Source organism: Thalassophryne amazonica, chromosome 19 (genome assembly GCF_902500255.1).
Source record: "Thalassophryne amazonica chromosome 19, fThaAma1.1, whole genome shotgun sequence".
NCBI classification, from domain to species: Eukaryota; Metazoa; Chordata; class Actinopteri; order Batrachoidiformes; family Batrachoididae; genus Thalassophryne; species Thalassophryne amazonica.
Window position 1 is genome coordinate 19,295,386 of NC_047121.1, and position 20,516 is coordinate 19,315,901.

Genomic DNA, 20,516 nt, shown 5'->3' on the forward strand with positions numbered 1-20,516 from the left:
AATGGAATCACCGGCCTCGGAGGATGTTCATTCAGTTGTTTAATTTTGTAGAAAAAAAAAGCAGATCACAGACATGACACAAAACTAGTCATTTCAAATGGCAACTTTCTGGCTTTAAGAAACACTATAAGAAATCAGGGAAAAAATTGTGGCAGTCAGTAACGGTTACTTTTTTAGACCAAGCAGAGGGAAAAAAATATGGACTCACTGAATTCTGAGGAAAAAATTATGGAATCATGAAAAACAAAAGAACGCTCCAACACATCACTAGTATTTTGTTGCACCACCTCTGGCTTTTATAACAGCTTGCAGTCTCTGAGGCATAGACTTAATGAGTGACAAACAGTACTCTTCATCAATCTGGCTCCAACTTTCTCTGATTGCTGTTGCCAGATCAGCTTTGCAGGTGGAGCCTTGTGGACCATTTTCTTCAACTTCCACCAAAGATTTTCAATGGATTAACATCCGGACTATTTGCAGGCCATGACGCTGAGCCTATGTGTCTTTTTGCAAGGAATGTTTTCACAGTTTTTGCTCTATGGCAAGATGCATTATCATCTTGAAAAATGATTTCATCATCTCCAAACATCCTTTCAATTGATGGGATAAGAAAAGTTTCCAAAATATCAACGTAAACTTGTGCATTTATTGATGATGTAATGACAGCCATCTCCCCAGTGCCCTTACCTGACATGCAGCCCCATATCATCAATGACTGTTCAAATTTACATGTTCTCTTCAGGCAGTCATCTTTATAAATCTCATTGGAAAGGCACCAAACAAAAGTTCCAGCATCATCACCTTGCCCAATGCAGATTCGAGATTCATCACTGAATATGACTTTCATCCAGTCATCCACAGTCCACAGTTGCTTTTCCTTAGCCCATTGTAACTTTGTTTTTTTTCTGTTTAGGTGTTAATGATGGCTTTCGTTTAGCTTTTCTGTATGTAAATCCCATTTCCTTTAGGCGGTTTCTTACAGTTCGGTCACAGACGTTGACTCCAGTTTCCTCCCATTCGTTCCTCATTTGTTTTGTTGTGCATTTTCGATTTTTGAGACATATTGCTTTAAGTTTTCTGTCTTGACGCTTTGATGTCTTCCTTGGTCTACCAGTATGTTTGCCTTTAACAACCTTCCCATGTTGTTTGTATTTGGTCCAGAGTTTAGACACAGCTGACTGTGAACAACCAACATCTTTTGCAACATTGTGTGATGATTTACCCTCTTTTAAGAGTTTGATAATCCTCTCCTTTGTTTCAATTGACATCTCTCGTGTTGGAGCCATGATTCATGTCAGTCCACTTGGTGCAACAGCTCTCCAAGGTGTGATCACTCCTTTTTAGATGCAGACTAACGAGCAGATCTGATGTGATGCAGGTGTTAGTTTTGGGGATGAAAATTTACAGGGTGTTTGAGTTTGAGTTTGAGTTTTTAATATTATTTCATTCATTTAAAAGAAAAACAGAAAAGCAAAAAACAAAAGCACCACAATACCAGAATGAAAAGGAGCAGAAAGAAGAACAAGTCTTATGATTTCTGCCCCTTTTAACAATACAATCTTTCAATATACAGCATCATAGTCAACATTATTTAACAGATTGCATTTCTTTAACTTGTCACAAAACACTGACCCATTTCATAATTATGACCATTAATTAATAGATTACATCACTGATAGGTTACATTTAAACTTTTTTTTTTTTGACTTTCTTGCAGCCCACTGACTTACTTCATAGTTTCATACTTACTTAATACATCTAATTTAATGTTTTTTAAATAATTTAAGCGACCTTAATTCTTTAATTTCTTTATTAAGATTGTTCCATAATTTGACACCATTTACTGCAATACTCCTTTCCTTTACTTTGGTTCTAAATCTTGGTTTTTTAAAGACTTCTATTCCTTTCAATTTATAACTACTTACTCTTTTTTCAAACATATTTTGAATGTTTGTTGGTAAAGTATTTTTATTAACTTGGTACATCGTTTGTAATATTTTCAAATCGACTAAATCATGAAATTTAAGTACCCTATACTTAATAAACAATGGATTAGATGGATCTCTAAAACCACTGTTACTAATCACTTTTAAAGCTCTTTTCTGCAAAATAAATAAAGGTTGTATATAGGTTGTATATGTTGATCCCCAGATTTCTACACAGTAAGTTAAATATGGGACAATCAATGAATTGTACAATGTTAATAAACCATAACTGTTTAATGAATATTTTACTTTATGCAAAACAGCAATGGCTTTCGCTATTTTTCCTTTTATGTAATTTATGTGTGACTTCCATGTAAGATCTTCATCAATCATGACTCCTAAAAATTTCATTTCTTTTACCCTTTGTATATCCATTCCATCTATTTGTAATGACACATTATTTTTTTTCGCTCTATCATTAAACAATATGAAATTTGTCTTATTAATATTTAGTGACAATCTGTTTATATCAAACCAATGTTTAACTTTTTCCAACTCTGTATTTATCACTTGTGCTACTTCCTGTATATCTGATCCAGAGTAAAACAGCGTTGTATCATCAGCAAATAAAATGCTGCCAAGCACATTGGATACATTCACAAAATCATTGATATACAAAATAAACAGTTTGGGTCCAAGTACCGATCCTTGTGGTACTCCATAAATAATGTTACACAATTCTGATTTGGTATTATTTATCTGAACAAACTGTTTTCTATTTTCTAAGTAGCTTTTTACCCACTGATGTGCAACACCTCTTATTCCATATTGTTGTAACTTGTGGAGCAATCTTGAGTGGTCTATAACATCAAAAGCCTTTTTCAGGTCAATAAAAATACTTACAAAATAATCCTTATTATCTATTGTTGTTGATATTTTCTCTATTAGTTTCATAATTGCCATAGCTGTCGAATGTTTTGTTCTGAATCCATACTGAGCATTATTTAAAATATGATGTTTCTCAATAAATTTATCCAATCTTGTTACAAAAACTTTTTCCATAATTTTAGAAAACTGTGGAAGCAATGATACTGGCCTGTAATTAGAAAAATTATGTTTGTCTCCATTTTTATATAATGGGACTACCTTAGCAATTTTCATTTCATCTGGAAAAACCCCAGTTGACAGAGACAGATTACAAATATAAGTAAATGGTTCAATAACAATTTCTATTATACTTTTTACAGTCACCATGTCTAAATCTTCATGGTCAGTTGATCTTTTGCTTACAGTTTTTTACAGTATTTCTTATTTCATCTTTTTCCACATTGTCCAGGAAAATACTATTGACCGTATTTACCAATGTACATAATTTATCTTCTATTATTGGTTTATTTCCCACCAGACTTGACCCTACATTTGAAAAATAATCATTAAACCCATTTGCAACTTCTTTTATATCATATATCTCTTTATTTTCCTTAACAAAGTAATTTGGAATAGTTTTTCGTTCCATCACTATCAATCACACTTTTTATAATTCCCCATGTTACCCTCATATTATCTTTACTCTTATTTAGTTTTTCACTGTAATAATCTTTTTTTTGTTTCCTAATTATTGTTAATAGTTTAGTTTTATATTTTTTGTATTTATGTTCTGATTCCTTTGTTTGCAATTTTAAAAAGCACCTGTATAAACAGTTTTTCTTTGCACAAGCATTTTTTATTCCCTTTGTCAGCCATGGTTTATTTACTCTTTTCTTACTAATTTCAATTAATTTACAATTTTTATTGTATGATTTCATCAAAATTTTCATAAATGAGTTATATGCTACATTAACATCACTGACATAAACTTCTTCCCAGTTTTGATTTTTAAGGTCATATTTTAATGCCTCTACGGCTTTTATTGACTTATCTCTTTTAAAGTTTATATCAGTTTTTTTGTTGTACCTATTTTTAGATTTAAATATTGAAAAAATATCTGTCATGAAGATCCCATTCTTGATAATTTCATCTGTTCTGTTTGTAAATATATTATCAATTACCGTTGCACTTTGCGATGTAATTCTGGTTGGTTTTGTTATCAAGGGGAATAACCCCAAACTATACATTGAATTCACAAAATCACTTAATCTTTGGCAGCTGGAGCTTTCTATGTTAATATTAAAGTCCCCACACATAAAAAGTGTTTTGTTTTTAATTTGATGGAATAATTCAATTATTTTATCTGTAAATTTCACAACACAAGAATCTGGTGCTCTGTATACACAACTGATTAAAATATTCTTAGATGTTTCATGTACAAGTTCCACTGTTACAATTTCTATGACATCATTCATAATTGTCATTTCTTCAACAATTGTACACATCAGATCTGTTTTTGTATACAGAGCAATACCACCGCCTTTTTTATATCTTCTGTTTACAAAATACAGCTCATATCCCTCCATTTGAACTTCATCCATGAGATCATCTTTAAGCCAAGATTCAGTGATTGCAACAATACTAAATCTATTTTTAAACGGATTTAAATAATCTTTTATTTGTGACATTTTACAATACAAGTTTTGACTGTTTATATGTATGAGTGACAGGGTATCTTCTGCAATTTTTTCACTATTCAGCTGTTCTACTGTATAATACTCACAACCAATCGTTTTTAAGTCAAATATACTTTCATCAATATTAGTGTCTATGTCATATATTTTATCCTCTCTTTCCATGTTTGATCTGATTTTTTGTTGGTCCAATTACCAACAGATGTTATATTTGATTGTCTATTCAGGTCTGTATTTCGTAAGGTCTCCATGTTTTTGATTTGTATACCGTTTGTTCCTTCTTTCACTCTAATCCACACCCTACAATTCCAGACCCATGTAGCAACAATATGTTTCTGTTTTCTTAGTAGTCTTGCTTCCCTAGCAATATCTGCATTTTTTTTTTGTTAGATGCTCATTTATATAGACACTCGTTCCTTTCAAATTCTTTGCCTGTCTTAATAACTCATTTTTATATTTTCTGCTTGTAAATCGTATAACAATGTTAGATAGTTTATTTTTTCTATCTTTAGTTGGAATAGTATAACAGTCTGATATTGTGTCTTGATGGATGACAACACCTTTTTGATATAAAAAGTTTGTAACTTGTTGTTCCAATGATTGTCTTTCTTCAGGTGGTGCATCCTCCCCACTGGTTCCACCAGAATCCACCACCCTTGCATATGTCCGACGCCTTGTTTCTAGTCCAGATATTATAACGTCATCTTTTCTAGTAAATTGTTCAAGTTCATCTACACGTTGCTCAAGTTTCTTAATGATCTTGTCCTTCTCTTTAACCAGATTTTGGAGTTCTTTAATTTCCACCATCAGTTTGTCTAGATTAGACATGTCTTTTGATATATGGTTTAATGAGGTCTTTATCTCCTCTGTATCTTCCTCGAGTTTATCTGTTTTCCTGGGTGGTGCCATGCCGACTGTCGTGGCTCAGTATGGCCACTATTGATTACAAAAACAATTCTCACCAGTAGCCTTCACCACCACAGGTCCGGTAGCCGCACCCCAACCCTCCCCGTTGCTAACCTCGTTCACAGCCGCCCCAGCCACGGTCGTAGCCGCCGCCAGCCCCGGATGTAGCCGCTGCTAGCCGCGGATGTAGCCGCTGTTAGCCTCGGATGTAGCCGACGCCTCGGGCCTGGATGTATCGCCGCCACCGATGCCTCGGGCCTGAATGAACCGCCTCCACCGATGCCTCTGCTGCTAGCCTCGGACGTAGCCGCTGTTAGCCTCGGATGTAGCCGACACCTCGGGCCTGGATGTATCGCCGCCACCGATGCCTCGGCCTGGATGAACCTCACACTGTGTAATTATAGTTCTCCCTGCCATTCACCTTCGACCACTTTGCCATTTGCCACTTTGCCATTAGGTTTATGTCTGTACTCGGGATGTCATGGATCACAAATGCTACAGTTCTCCTCCAATGTGGTTTTAAAGGACATGTTGCATGCTTTTTAACGTCCCAGTTAGCAACACAACATCAAAGTACTCATGACTGTAAGCCCTCCTGTGCACATGCGTTCATAATTAGTGTTTCCTGATGTTTTTTTATTCCTCTCCCTAAGTGAGGTAACAGGTGCATTTCTGGAAAATGTCTCACTCTGCATTTCTTTGCGTGTGACGTAGCAAAAGAGCAAAACAGAAACATCCCAGACAGAGACAGACGGAGGGAAACACGCGGTTTTGTCCTATAACAAAGCTTTGGAGCTTTTCTTTGAAAGCAGTGGCTCGGATTTACAGAGGATACGAAACACTTCACCACGAAACGCTTAACTTTTTCAGAGTCTGTTGGATTTTGCAACCAAAAGTGTTGTGATGCTGCTGTTTGTGTCACATGGTGCTGGTTTACTGCAGCTGTGATCATGGACATGCCTGGACACACAGATGCATGTCTTGTATTGGAAAAACTCAGAAGACACTGTTTTCAGACTCTCTAATGTGCCACAATCCTGACAGAATTTGAGTTGAAGGCAGAGCTGCGATTGCACATTACACACGCGATCAGAACCTGAGAGCAACTGGACCTGGACATTATTCTCTGGCCGAGTGGAACTTGAAAATGATTTCTGACTGTGGCTCTGAGTGAGGACGAGTGGACCGTTCCATGGCTGGCGATCGCAATTACGATCACGTGCGTGTGACGCGTGCGTGAGGGCTTCTTTTTTGTTGTGGAGAAATTTGGAAATCTTTACACTGAGTGAATGGAATGTTATTATTTATTTATTTTTATATTTATATATGTGTATATATATTCATTTATATTTATTTATTTATATATTGCTTTGTGTTCTTTCCGGTGGAGCTTTCAATGAAAGTTTTTTTTGTTTTTTGTTTTTTATAGAGAGGATGTGGTGTGTGTGTGTGTGTGTGTGTGTGTGTGTGTGTGTGTGTGTGTGTGTGTGTGTGTGTGTGTGTGTGTGTGTGTGTGTGTGTGTGTGTGTGTGTGTGTGTGCACACGTGTGTGCGCAGCAGCAGCAGCTGTTTTAACCCCCACTTTAGACTGGCTGAATATGAACAATATATAATCAGTATTAAGCTTGTAGACTCTCTCAAATGTCAAAGAGAATTAATGTTGAATAATCCCTTAAAAAAAAAAAAAAACTGCTGACATGCGGGTTAAAACTGTTGCACTGTTTTAACCCACTTGCCGCTTAATGTGGAATGTCTCTGTGATGACACAGATACAGTGAGGAAAATAAGTATTTGAACACCCTGCGATTTTGCAAGTTCTCCCACTTAGAAATCATGGAGGGGTCCGAAATTTTCATCTTAGGTACATGTCCACTGTGAGACATAATCCCCCCCCAAAAAAAAAAAATCCGGAAATCACAATGTATGATTTTTTTTTTTTTTAATAATTTATTTGCATGTTACTGCTGCAAATAAGTATTTCAACACCTGGCAATCAGCAAAAATTCTGGCCTTCAAAGACCTGTTAGTCTGCCTCTAAAAAGTCCACCTCCACTCCACTTATTATTCCAAATTAGAAGCACCTATTTGAGGTTGTTAGCTGCATAAAGACACCTGTCCACCCCACACAATCAGTAAGACTCTAACTACAAACATGGCTAAGACCAAAGAGCTGTCTAGGCTGGACTATTGTAATTCATTATTATCAGGTTGTCCTAAAAGTTCCCTAAAAAGCCTTCAGTTGGTTCAGAATGCTGCAGCTAGAGTACTGACGGGGACTAGCAGGAGAGAGCATATCTCACCCGTGTTGGCCTCTCTTCATTGGCTTCCTGTTAATTCTAGAATAGAATTTAAAATTCTTCTTCTTACTTATAAGGTTTTGAATAATCAGGTCCCATCTTATCTTAGGGACCTCGTAGTACCATATTACCCCATTAGAGCGCTTCGCTCTCAGACTGCGGGCTTACTTGTAGTTCCTAGGGTTTGTAAGAGTAGAATGGGAGGCAGAGCCTTCAGCTTTCAGGCTCCTCTCCTGTGGAACCAGCTCCCAATTCAGATCAGGGAGACAGATACCCTCTCTACTTTTAAGATTAGGCTTAAAACTTTCCTTTTCGCTAAGGCTTATAGTTAGGGCTGGATCGGGTGACCCTGGACCATCCCTTGGTTATGTTGCTTTAGACGTAGACTGTGGGGGGGTTCCCATGATGCACTGTTTCTTTCTTTTTTTGCTCCGTATGCATCACTCTGCATTTAATCATTAGTGATCGATCTCTGCCCCCCTTCTCGGCATGTCTTTTTCCTGGTTCTTTCCCTCAGCCCCAACCAGTCTCAGCAGAAGACTGCCCCTCCCTGAGCCTGGTTCTGCTGGAGGTTTCTTCCTGTTAAAAGGGAGTTTTTCCTTCCCACTGTGGCCAAGTGCTTGCTCATAGGGGGTCGTTTTGACCGTTGGGGTTTTTCATGGTTATTGTATGGCCTTGCCTTGCAATATGGAGCGCCTTGGGGCAACTGTTTGTTGTGATTTGGCGCTATATAAGAAAAAAGTTGATTGATTGATTGATTGATTGTCCAAAGACACATTGTAGACCTCCACAAGGCTGGAAAGGGCTACGGGGCAATTGCCAAGCAGCTTGGTGAAAAAAGATCAACTGTTGGAGCAATTATTAGAAAATGGAAGAAGATAAACATAACTGTCAGTCTCCCTCAGACTGGGGCTCCATATGCAAGATCCCACCTCGTGGCGTATCAATGATCCTAAGAAAGGTGAGGAATCAGCCCAGAACTGCACGGGAGGAGCTGGTCAGTGACCTGAAGAGAGCTGGCACCACTGTTTCCAAGGCTGCTGTGGGTAATACACTAAGACGTCATGGGTTAAAATCATGCATGGCACGGAAGGCTCCCCTGCTTAAATCAGCACACGTCCAGGCCCGCCTTAAAGGGTCCCTGCCATGCTATGACGTTTTTACATATTCTTGAAGAATAAAAAAAAGCTTTTTCCACATGTTGTCTTTGTTTTTTTTACCATAAAATTACACTGAAAAAGTATTTAGACGTTTCGTTACCCATCTGAGAATTTCAATTTACCACCTCTGAGTTGACCTACTTTTTCGCTGCGACGGATGTGACGTTGTTCGAGTAGATGTCTCGCAGCGCGGCTCTGTTTACCAACACGGCAGACATGGACAGCGAAGGCATAGTGTGCGGTTATAGTGAAGATTTAAGTGACGTATCGATTGTTTTTTGAAGAAGATGAGGAAGTTTCTGATGAAGATATTAACGGCGTGAATAATGAGCGGCTCCAAACCGTGTATGTTCCAGCCGAACGCGACAGAAAGAGGATGAAGCGCAGCTGTTAGCTGACAGCAGCGTTGAGGAGGACGATATAAGCTGCTGAATGGTTTGTTCACTCCACCTTTTCTTATAAATGATCATTTATTCCTGGCACGGTGTGTTTGTGTATAAAAAAAATTATTTGAGCAGCACAGCGTGCTTAAATTCAGGAGTTTGTTCTAAAATCACTGAAAATAAAGTTTCTGTACATTCTGTATATATTTAATAATTTGTAAGTCTGTTTCTTGTGATTGCTAATTCTTCTTTTTTTATTCAAAACAAATGATTGCAAATCTTTATCTGAAAAGCTGTAGACCCACATGGGATGGGGGGGGAAAGATTTCTAAATAAAAGAAAATTTTACTTCTATATCTGTTGTCAAATTTTATCAGGCATAATATTGTAGAAAAATGTTTATGCTAAATGGAGACTTACCTGTCTAAAATACACATACAGAACATCTGTAATCAAATTGTCACATCTAATCTACTTTGAATGAACATAAGTCTGAACAAAAAACAGGCTGTTCAGTTTACATGCATATGTATATTTAGAAAACACAAAAATGTAAATGTTTTTTTTTTTCCAGGTGCTCATGTGAACACAGTCAGCAGATGCCACTCGTGATCGAGTCTCGCTGTTGCAGGGACATTTTTGCAGTCTTGGCGGAGATGCAACATGGTGGCGAAATTCCTCAATGTGTCACACAGCTGGCTAGTTTCTCAATTGTGTTTGGATGCAGATGTCCTCAGAGTGGCACACTATGCGTACATGATGCTCCACAGTACGAGTCAGCACATGAAATGGAAAGTTTCATTTACATGGTTTATAGAAAAAAGTAAAAAATATTCAAATACAAAAAGAATGAACTGTTGCTTTGAACATCAATCCATGCTATTTTTTGTTGCAGAAAGTATCATCATATCGCATATCGGCAATTTGGGTGGTTGTGCTGGGGACACTTGGGAAGGCACAGAAGGGTGCCACTACCAGCTTGTGTTGTATTCAAAATAAGGAGTACTTTTCCATCACCATCATCCGACTACACTGGCTTCCAGTTTCCTCCTCTGGAGTGAGGGGTTGGGCTCATCGGTGGTACCTGGTCCGCTTGGCAGCTTCAGCCTCAGCTTTGTCCGTTCATGTTGGCTGCTCATTGGTGGGGATTTCTGGTCGGTTTGGTGTTTTGCAGATCTGAAGAACCTCTTTTGCTATGTTGCTCATATAGACTGAACATGTTTTTTAAAAAATTGTAAAACACTTCTCATTTGAATGAAACAATGTGAAACCTATGTGAAATTATATTTTTATTCATGTTATCATGTTATATACAAATAATCTGTTTTGTTTTTTGTTTTTTTTCATTTTCCACATAGCACATGTTGGATATGTGGCAAACTTTCTCACTGTGAATCCTCCTCTTTTCCACTAAGGAAAGTATATTCTGAACCTTGGTCTCTCTCGCTTTGTCTGCTTTTGTTGTCTCCCTGCATTTTCACTAAAATGAAGGGTTGCCACCAAAGTCCTAAAACAGAAGTTAAAACAACATTAATAAAAACATTGCTTATATACATTAAAAAATGCTGTTTGAAAGTTCGGGTGTTATTGAGATAAAATAGACAACTTACCTGCAAAGCTGACCCTGATATGAGAAGGAGACTCGATCACGAGTGGCATTGGCTGACTGTGTTCACATGAGCACCTGAAAAGAAGAAAAAAAAAAAACAGAACATTGACATTTTTGTGTTTTCCAAATATACATATGCATGTAAACTGAACAGCCTGTTTTTTGTTCAGACGTCTGTTTATTCAAAGTAGATTAGATGTGATACAATTTGATTACAGATGTTCTGTATGTGTATTTTAGACAGGAAAGTCTCCATTTAGCATAAACATTTTTCTACAATATTATGCCTGATAAAATCTGACAACAGATATAGAAGTAAAATTTTCTTTTATTTAGAAATCTTTTTTCCCATCCCATGTGGGTCTACAGCTTTTCAGATAAAGATTTGCAATCATTTGCTTTGAATAAAATGTGAAGAATTAGCAATCACAAGAAACTGACTTATAAATGATTAAATATATGCAGAATGTACAGAAACCCTATTTTCAGTGATTTTAGAACAAACTCCTGAATTTAAGCACGCTGTGCTGCTCAAATATTTTGTTTTCGTACACAAACACACCGTGCCAGGAATAAGAAAAGGTGGTGAGTGAACAAACCATTCGGTGTCGTCCTCCTCGGCGCTGCTGTTGTCAGCTGACAGCTGCGCTTCATCCTCTTTCTGTCGCGTTCGGCTGGAACATACACGGTGTGTGTGTGTGTGTGTGTGTGTGTGTGTGTGTGTGTGTGTGTGTGTGTGTGTGTGTGTGTGTGTGTGTGTGTGTGTGTGTGTGTATATATATATATATATATATATTCCTAGTCTGGGAATCCTGTTCATTGGCAATGGCAATAAACTTCTTCTGATTCTGATATATATATAGATATATATATAGATATATATATATATATATATATATATATGACTTTTCACAGTTATATACAACACTTACTAGCATTTTAACAGGCTGCATTTATGACTATTTACCGTAGGTGCACAAAACCTTCTCACAGCTGCTGCTTTTACCATGACTGCCTCAAAATGAACAGTTATCACTTAAAAACGAGTCGTCATAAAACATTACAATTGTGTAAACATTTCTCCAGGTACAACCCCAATTCCAGTGCAGTTGGGACGTTGTGTGAAATGTAAATAAAAACAGAATACAATGATTTGCACATCCTCTTCAACCTATATTCAGTTGAATACACCACAAAGACAAGATATTTATTGTTCAAACTGATAAACTTTATTGTTTTTGTGCAAATATTTGCTCATTCTGAAATGGATGCCTGCAACACGTTTCAAAAAAGCTGGGACAGTGGTATGTTTACCAGTGTGTTACATCGCCTTCTAACACTCAATAAGCGTTTGGGAACTGAGGACACTAATTGTGAGTGTCATGATTGGGTATAAAAGGAGCATCCCCAAAAGGCCCAGCCCTTCAGATGCAAAGATGGGGTGAGGATCACCACTTTGTGAACAATTGCATGAAAAAGAAATCCAGCAGTTTAAGAACAATGTTTCTCAATGTTCAGTTGCAAGGAATTTAGGGATTCCATCATCTACAGTCCCAATATAATCAGAAGATTCAGAGAATCTGGAGAACTTTCTACACGTAAGCGGCAAGGCTGAAAACCAACATTGAATGCCCGTGACCTTCTATCCCTCAGGTGGCACTGCATTAAAAACTGACATTGTATAAAGGATCTTACCGTGTGGGCTCAGGAACACGTCAGAAAACCATTGTTTGTTGCTACATCTACAAGTGCAAGTTAAAACTCTACCATGCAAAGCTAAAGCCATACATTAACAACATCCAGCCTTCTCTGGGCCCGAGCTCATTTGAAATGGACAGACGCAAAGTGGAAAAGTGTGCTGTACTCTGATGGAGTCCCCATTTAAGATTGTTTTTGGAAATCATGGACGTTGTGTCCTCTGGACAAAAGAGGAAAAAGACCATCCAGATTGTTACCGTCCTCTGGACAAAAGAGGAAAGACCATCCAGATTGTTACCAGCGCAAAGTTCAAAAGCCGGCATCTGTGATGGTATGGGGGTGTGTTAGTGCCCATGGCATGGGCAACTTACACATCTGTGATGGTACCATCAATGCTGAAAGGTACATCCAGGTTTTGGAGCAACACATGCTGCTATCCAAGCAATGTCTTTTTCAGGGACGTCCCTGCTTATTTCAGAAAGACAATGCGGAGCCACATTCTGCATGTGTTACAACAGTGTGGCTTCATAGTAAAAGAGTACAGGTACTAGACTGGCCTGCCTGCAGTCCAGACCTGTCGCCCATTGAAAATGTGTGGCGCATTATGAAGTGCAAAATACGACAACGGAGATCCCGGACTGTTGAACAACTGAAGTCGTACATCAAGCAAGAATGGGAAAGAATTCCACCTACAAAGCTTCAACAGTTAGTGTCGTCAGTTCCCAAATGCTTATTGAGTGTTGTTAGAAGGAAAGGTGATGTAACACAGTGATAAACATAGCACTGTCCCAGCTTTTTTGAAACGTGTTGTTGGTTCCATACCTTTGGTACCATTGCACTCTGCTCACATACGCACACACAGAACAAATCCATTGCACTGTAAGCTATCTGGAGACTGTTGGCAGAATGTTAGAATGAAAAGCCGGACTAATTTCTGGCGTGTTTTTTTTTTGTTGTTTTTTTTTTCCCCCCCTCACTGCGCTGAGAAAGTACAGTTTTTTTTTTTTTTTTTAGTAGTAGTAAGTAGATGTGCACAGATGCGCTGTCCCGGTTGTGTGACCGCACACGCACCCGGGACAACGACACAAGCGGGATGAGGATTTGATTGAGGTAACTGACGGTGCTAGTCCTTGTAACACACACACACACAAAAATCCACTCTGCTGTAAGCCATCTGGATGCATGAAGAGCTGTTCAGATGGAAAGCTGAAAAGATTTTTGGCTGGACTGAGGAACTACAGGAAGTCTTCTTGAATTTTTTTTTTAATGGAAATATGAAGTCAGTTCACAACATCACTGGATGACACCTCACAATTTGGACTCCTATTTAAAGTTTGTGTTGGACTTTAGCAGCAATGGAACACCAAAATATAAGTCCCTTTTCTGTTGTTTATAAATTAATAATATATCAAATGACAAGGATCTGTTGTAGCCGTTATATAAAACCAGTAATGAACATTTTTCTATTATTTCAATGGAATGAATAGTTATTTCAGTGAAAGCTGGAACAAACCATTCAACGAGGCAAAGCAGAGTTGAATGGAATGTTCCTTTCGCCTCATGAAATATTTGTACCATTGAACTCATAAACATTCATTATTTGTACACTATGTACATCGTACTTTTTATTTTTGTTCTATGTAATACTTGCTTTGACAATGAAAACCATGTTTCCCATGTCAATAAAGCTCCAATGAACCTGAATTGAGAGAGAGGGAGAGAGCAAGAGCATTTCTCTGTAAGGGCTATGCTTTTTTCCAAGACCTGTCATTTTTGACTTGATTCATTTGATTTGATCAGTATCATCAACCCACATGGGATGGACTCTGAGGACATTCTGGACAAAACACCACCAAAGGCAGACAGAAGTACTAACGCTGCCTCCAGCTGGACAGAAGCAGGAATGAAAACATGTGATGTCATTCAAAAATTACATATCCAACACAAGTCAGTCAGGCGCTCAAAATTACATTATATCTGTTTTTGTTTTTTTGTTGTTAGGTACTTCAGCGACATAAAATCATTGTTTGTTTATTTATTTACTTAACTGTCTGTCTGACTTTAAGCAAGATTACGTCAAAACTACTGCACCAATTTTGATGAAATTTTCACCACAGATGGACATTAGAACATGGAAGACGCCATTAAATTTTGGAGGTGATCCAGATTCTGGATCAAATTTCACTTGTATAGTCTTTGAAGGATTACTCTTAGCAGGATTACTTCAGAACTACTTTACAGGTTCTTACAATTTTTTTCACTTTGGATACATGTTAAGCCATGGAAGATCAGTCACCGGACACAACACAAAGGATGTTTGGTTGCTTTTTGACTGAACAAATTCTCAGATAGTTCAGATTTCCACAGTGTATGTTAAGTTTCAAAGAAAATCAAAGTATTTATATCAAGTCATATCACTTGTTTGCATTTATTAGGCCAGAAAAAAAAACACAATTTTGACTTTTATTTGCATTCTGTTTAAAAGAAAATTTTGGCCTTTCAAGTAGACAGATGTTGGCGTTATAACCAAGAAAATACACATTTATGAATCAAAAGCTCATTACTATAGAACTGTAACATTCTTTTTCATAAAAGCCATTTTATTGTGGCTGACCCGGTGATGTTTGAGAGATTGTGATGTTTTTGCATCCAAAGGTTCGCCAAGCCTACTGTCTGGAGTGTGTGTGTGCAGCTACAGTGGGAGCTACAGTCTCTCTGCAAAGTTTTTTATCTTGAGAAAAAATTTTCAAAGTTTGCAAGATATTTTCGTCAGTATGTATATAATTTTTTTGTAATCATTGCATTTTTCACTTTTAGCTCACTCTGGACCACACAGTTTACATTGCATGTTCTTGTAAACTCATATATAGCAGCTCTATGGAGATACTTTTCAGCACATAAAAGGGAGAAGGTCAAGGTTACAGGAATCACCAAAACAACTTTTGTGGTTGTAAAAACTTGTGTGATAAGTGTTATGAGCTGTACAACTTTTGAATTCAGTGGAGTGTATGACAGAAGTCATTATTTACAGTGTATTTTTAAAGGCAGAAATTCTGTTTAGTGAAATGTGTTTCTCTTGTTAACGACATTGATGGACACATTGCTTTTCACCCCTCAGCCATCTGGTCGTGTGTGTGTGTGTGTGTGTGTTTTTGAACCATGAAGCAACTCTGATGTACAAAAAATAAAATTCCCACTCCAGGTAATGATGGCGCTGTCAAGCCACCTGAGCGCTGTGGAGTCAGAGAAGCAGAAGCTGCGGGCTCAGGTACGCCGGCTCTGTCAGGAGAACCAGTGGTTAAGGGACGAGCTGGCTGGTACGCAGCAGAAACTGCAGAAGAGTGAACAGAGTGTGGCCCAGCTGGAGGAAGAGAAAAAGCATCTAGAATTCATGAACCAGTTAAAGAAATATGATGAGGACCTGTCCCCATCCGTGAGTCTCGACGTTTTTTTTTTTTTTTTAACTCTTATGTTCTAATGTTTGTTGAGAAAGTGTAAGAACAGAGGAGGACAGACCACTGTTAAAATGCAAAAACAAAAAGATGCACCTTACCTTTGCTTGGTGATTCAGCTGTTTTGAGCCTAGCAGGTCTTTGGGTATTGGTGAATATGTTTTGGGTTTTTTTTTTTTTTGTTTTTTTTTTTGGTTACATATTATATAAGAAACTTACCATATATAAGACCATTTTTGCATGGGTAGGTTTTTTTTTTTTTCTCTGATGCTTAGTGTTTATATCTTTAAGTCCTATTCATTTGTAACAGTGGAATCTGAATTTTACTTTGAACCTTTTCCTTCACTGAATTCTGCTTTTTGTCTATTGCTTGAATACCTTATCAGTAGAAGAGTGGAAGGACAGCTATAAATATCTAACTAGTGTGTTGGCCCGTCCGGATCCACGGGCTCCAGATTGGGTAGTGTTTATAAAATAGGTAGCTGACATTTTTCAGGGGACGTAATAAATTGCGCAACGTTTCTATAATGAGTTGGATTGGCGTGTGAGTCCAGAGTAATAACCCTTTTATTTCCTGTTAATTGATAAGTTTTAATGTTAATTTATGGTGTTAATGTATTTATAAATTGTTTAGGTTCTTCTTGTCATATGCACACTATTATTATTATTTTATTATTACTTCTTTTTTTTTTTTTTTTAAATGGACCACAATGGAAATAAGTGTTTTCACTTTCTTGTCATCATGTATTTTTAACATATTTACAATTATATTATGTACTTACATTGAACCTACTAAATTAAAATCATGCACGCACACTTTTAATATATAGATGATTTACTGCCCCCTGCTGGAAAGACATGCAAGTCCAGAATGTAAGTCTCGCATTGTTCACTGTTAGCTGATATTCGTAGTTTCTCTCTTTTGGCGGCATTCATCCTTGATCAGAAATGCATAAGCATACCAAATGGCAAATGTCAGCCCTCAACAGTTTCTCCATGATTGAAGCCATACACACGTGCACAGAGGCCACTTGACTATTATAGCACAGTGTTATAGTACGGAACAGATACTAGTGTTTGTTTGTTCTTTTTTTTTTTTTTTCCATTTATTTTTAAGGGAGCTGTAATGTTTTTGTGCACCACACTTCACTGTGGATTCTTTGTGTGTATTAAGGATTCCAGCAGCCATGCTCTGCTTGTTTTTTCATTAAGTTGTGATGAAGCTGCTGTGTGTGACTGATCAGACACAGGACAACCTCTGTCATGTTGACAGAGCAAAGAGAGTCATGCAGTGATGTTTATTTCCTATTTCAGTGTCATTTCTCTCTCTTCATCTTCTCCTTTTAATACCTGTTCACTGTACTTTTCCTTTCCCTTTCCTCCATTCACTCCTGTCCTCACTATCTTAACAGGAGGAGAAGGACTCTGACTCCAATAAAGAGACTCTGCATGATCTCTTCCCTGATGATCATGATGACCAAGCTCCAGGCAGTGAGTATCGTCAAGGTTTTTCAATCCTGAACCTCAATATGAAATGCAGTTTATGGTATAAATTTGTCTTCAGTGTAGGAGTATTTTTCTCAAAGCAAAAGTGTGTCTCTTAGCTGTATAAGGTCAAGAAAATTTTTTTGCATTCGCAGAAACAAAGTAGCACTAGTAACAAAGTAGAAAGGAACATTGTCAAAAAGCCAAACAAGTAGAAAGTACATGGTGAGACAGTTCAAAACAAATAATCAAAAGGCCTAAAAGAAAAGTTCCTGTTCATAAGTACTGCATTAATTAAACTTTAAAGTAATTGAAAGGTGGCTAACCACAATCTGTCAGTCGAGGCAGTTGGTGCTCATGACTGATATTGTAGTCTTTCTGAACATTGCAACCAGTGAGTCAAAACATCATACATTCTCATGAAATGTTGGTTTTTAGAATGGAAAAGATGGAGAATCATACCCTGCTTTTTCTGGGTCAGGCTCAAAATCGCCCTTCATACATGGTTATGGTGTGTTCCCCTATCTGTTCCTTGTGCTGTAGTGAAAGAAGAGGTGCCCAGGAGCTGCCCAGCAAGTAGGAATCTAATCTGTACTCTGGGGTGATAGAGAGAAATATATGATCAAAAGGCCACAATTTACAATTATAGAGCACTGGAAATACTACTGTATGCAGAAGATAGAATTTCTTTGCATGATATTTGAGCACATACAGAGTGTGTGCACTATATTGAGTGATAGCCATTACTATTGTATGTTTATGTGGATAATGGCAAACACAAAAATACATTTATTGAGCACCAAATAGAGTTTATTTGCTAAGAGAGATACGTGTATGCAAGGAATGAATGCCTTGGCTGTTATGTGCTGACAAAATTATTTATCTTGTGCACAGAAGTTGGTCAAACCAAATCGGGGATTTGGGAATAGGTTGTTTGTCATACACACAAAATACCATTTCAAATGCTGCCGGGGGTTGTTCCTCATTCTGGGGCTCTGTGAGTGTCCTGTGGACAATTTCATGTGCATATCTTGGAAATTAAATCTTTTAAAGATGTGTAGCTTTTTCTTTCTTTCTTTCTTTGGGCATTTCACATTCTGGGTTTCAGCCTCGTAAACATTTATCTCAGCCTCACTCAAATTATTTTTGGAAGTCTGATGGATTTTGCTAAGAGTGAGTTTGATGAATGGTATGTTTTTCATATTATTATTTATATCGTTTTTGGAAATATTGATGTCATTTTCAGTCTGTATTGCCCATCCCTTGTATGTATAGTACATCCATGTATAACCTGTATGCATGTTTGTTTTTTTTAATACACGCTTTGAATGCATGTGTTTATTGGCAATTTGGTAGCATGCAAACATTTGCTTGTCTCTCTGACAGCTCACACAGTAATCCGATTGCTGCAAATGTACTTCTGGTTTTTGGAGTAAAGAGAGAAAAAAAATTAAGGCATGCATATTCACTCGATGTCTGTTCTTGAGTGTTCCATATAAATTACAAATATTGTTATAAGGTCAAAGAAATGAACACCCATTTGACGAGCAGCTCCTGCTGGCAATTTTTTTTTTTTTTAAACCATGTCTTTCAGGTGGCTTAGTGTTGGCTTGATTATTTTGATAAATTTGAAAATTTGCACTGAAGCATTTCTTTTGTGTTCTTGATACTGTATTTGGAAATATACACATGCAGCTGTGTTGCTGCCCGTTCCCACCTGAGGGTTTTGGTAAATAGGACACTGGCAGGTCTGCTCTCAAAATTTAAAGCTATATGGTTTATAATTCATGGAGACTAAGTACTGTTTTTATGGCTGGGAGGGGTGGAAGTGCAGCTGTCAGCAGATAACAAATTACAATCATTAATATCCTATACAATATATGTCATGTCCAGAGGGGGTCTTGGTGAAACCCAGTCTTGTTCAAATTCAAATGAGTCTTAGATGCACTCACCCAGGTCAAATAGGGTGAAGCCATGAGCATCTATGCATCATTGCATGCATGGATGCTTGCATGGAAAAGTACATTTCTGTGTTCCTCTCCTGGCCTTATGGCCAGCAGGAGATAAAAGAATGGAGTGCTTATTTATTTACGTTATTAATGCACCATTGTCTTGTTAAGCAATACAATGAATTTGATGTGAGGCTTGCAGAAAAATGACAGCCTAAATGGTCTTGAGAGAGATCACTTCATGATGTGATGATTGAATTGATGATCAATTAATTTCACAAATGGGAATTAATATTTATGCAGTTGTAATAAAATCATAAGAAACAGAACTTTCTTTCTTCACTTTTTCCCCGTAGAGACGGTGCCTGCTCCCAGACTACCAATAACCAGCAAAAATCTATTTAAGCATAAAAATTCAAAAAGAAAAAATAATATAGCACCTTCAACTGCACCACAGACTAAAACAGTTAAATGTGGTCTATTAAACATTAGGTCTCTCTCTTCTAAGTCCCTGTTGGTAAATGATATAATAATTGATCAACATATTGATTTATTCTGCCTAACAGAAACCTGGTTACAGCAGGATGAATATGTTAGTTTAAATGAGTCAACACCCCCGAGTCACACTAACTGTCAGAATGCTCGTAGCACGGGCCGGGGCGGAGGATTAGCAGCAATCTTCCATTCCAGCTTATTAATTAATCAAAAACCCAGACAGAGCTTTAATTCATTTGAAAGCTTGTCTCTTAGTCTTGTCCATCCAAATTGGAAGTCCCAAAAACCAGTTTTATTTGTTATTATCTATCGTCCACCTGGTCGTTACTGTGAGTTTCTCTGTGAATTTTCAGACCTTTTGTCTGACTTAGTGCTTAGCTCAGATAAGATAATTATAGTGGGCGATTTTAACATCCACACAGATGCTGAGAATGACAGCCTCAACACTGCATTTAATCTATTATTAGACTCTATTGGCTTTGCTCAAAAAGTAAATGAGTCCACCCACCACTTTAATCATATCTTAGATCTTGTTCTGACTTATGGTATGGAAATAGAAGACTTAACAGTATTCCCTGAAAACTCCCTTCTGTCTG

At 37.5% G+C, this 20,516-nt stretch overlaps 1 protein-coding gene across 6 annotated transcripts in view; it reads left to right on the forward strand.

Moving 5' to 3' along the window:
* The window catches only part of klc1a (kinesin light chain 1a), a 109,614-nt gene that overhangs the window by 17,160 nt on the left and 71,938 nt on the right, over window positions 1-20,516 (forward strand). For all 6 annotated transcript variants that reach the window (XM_034159917.1, XM_034159919.1, XM_034159920.1 and 3 more), the window contains exons 3-4: window positions 15,742-15,972; window positions 17,404-17,482. In XM_034159917.1, the coding sequence (XP_034015808.1) occupies window positions 15,742-15,972; window positions 17,404-17,482 (310 nt within the window). The remainder of the gene's footprint in view (window positions 1-15,741; window positions 15,973-17,403; window positions 17,483-20,516) is intronic.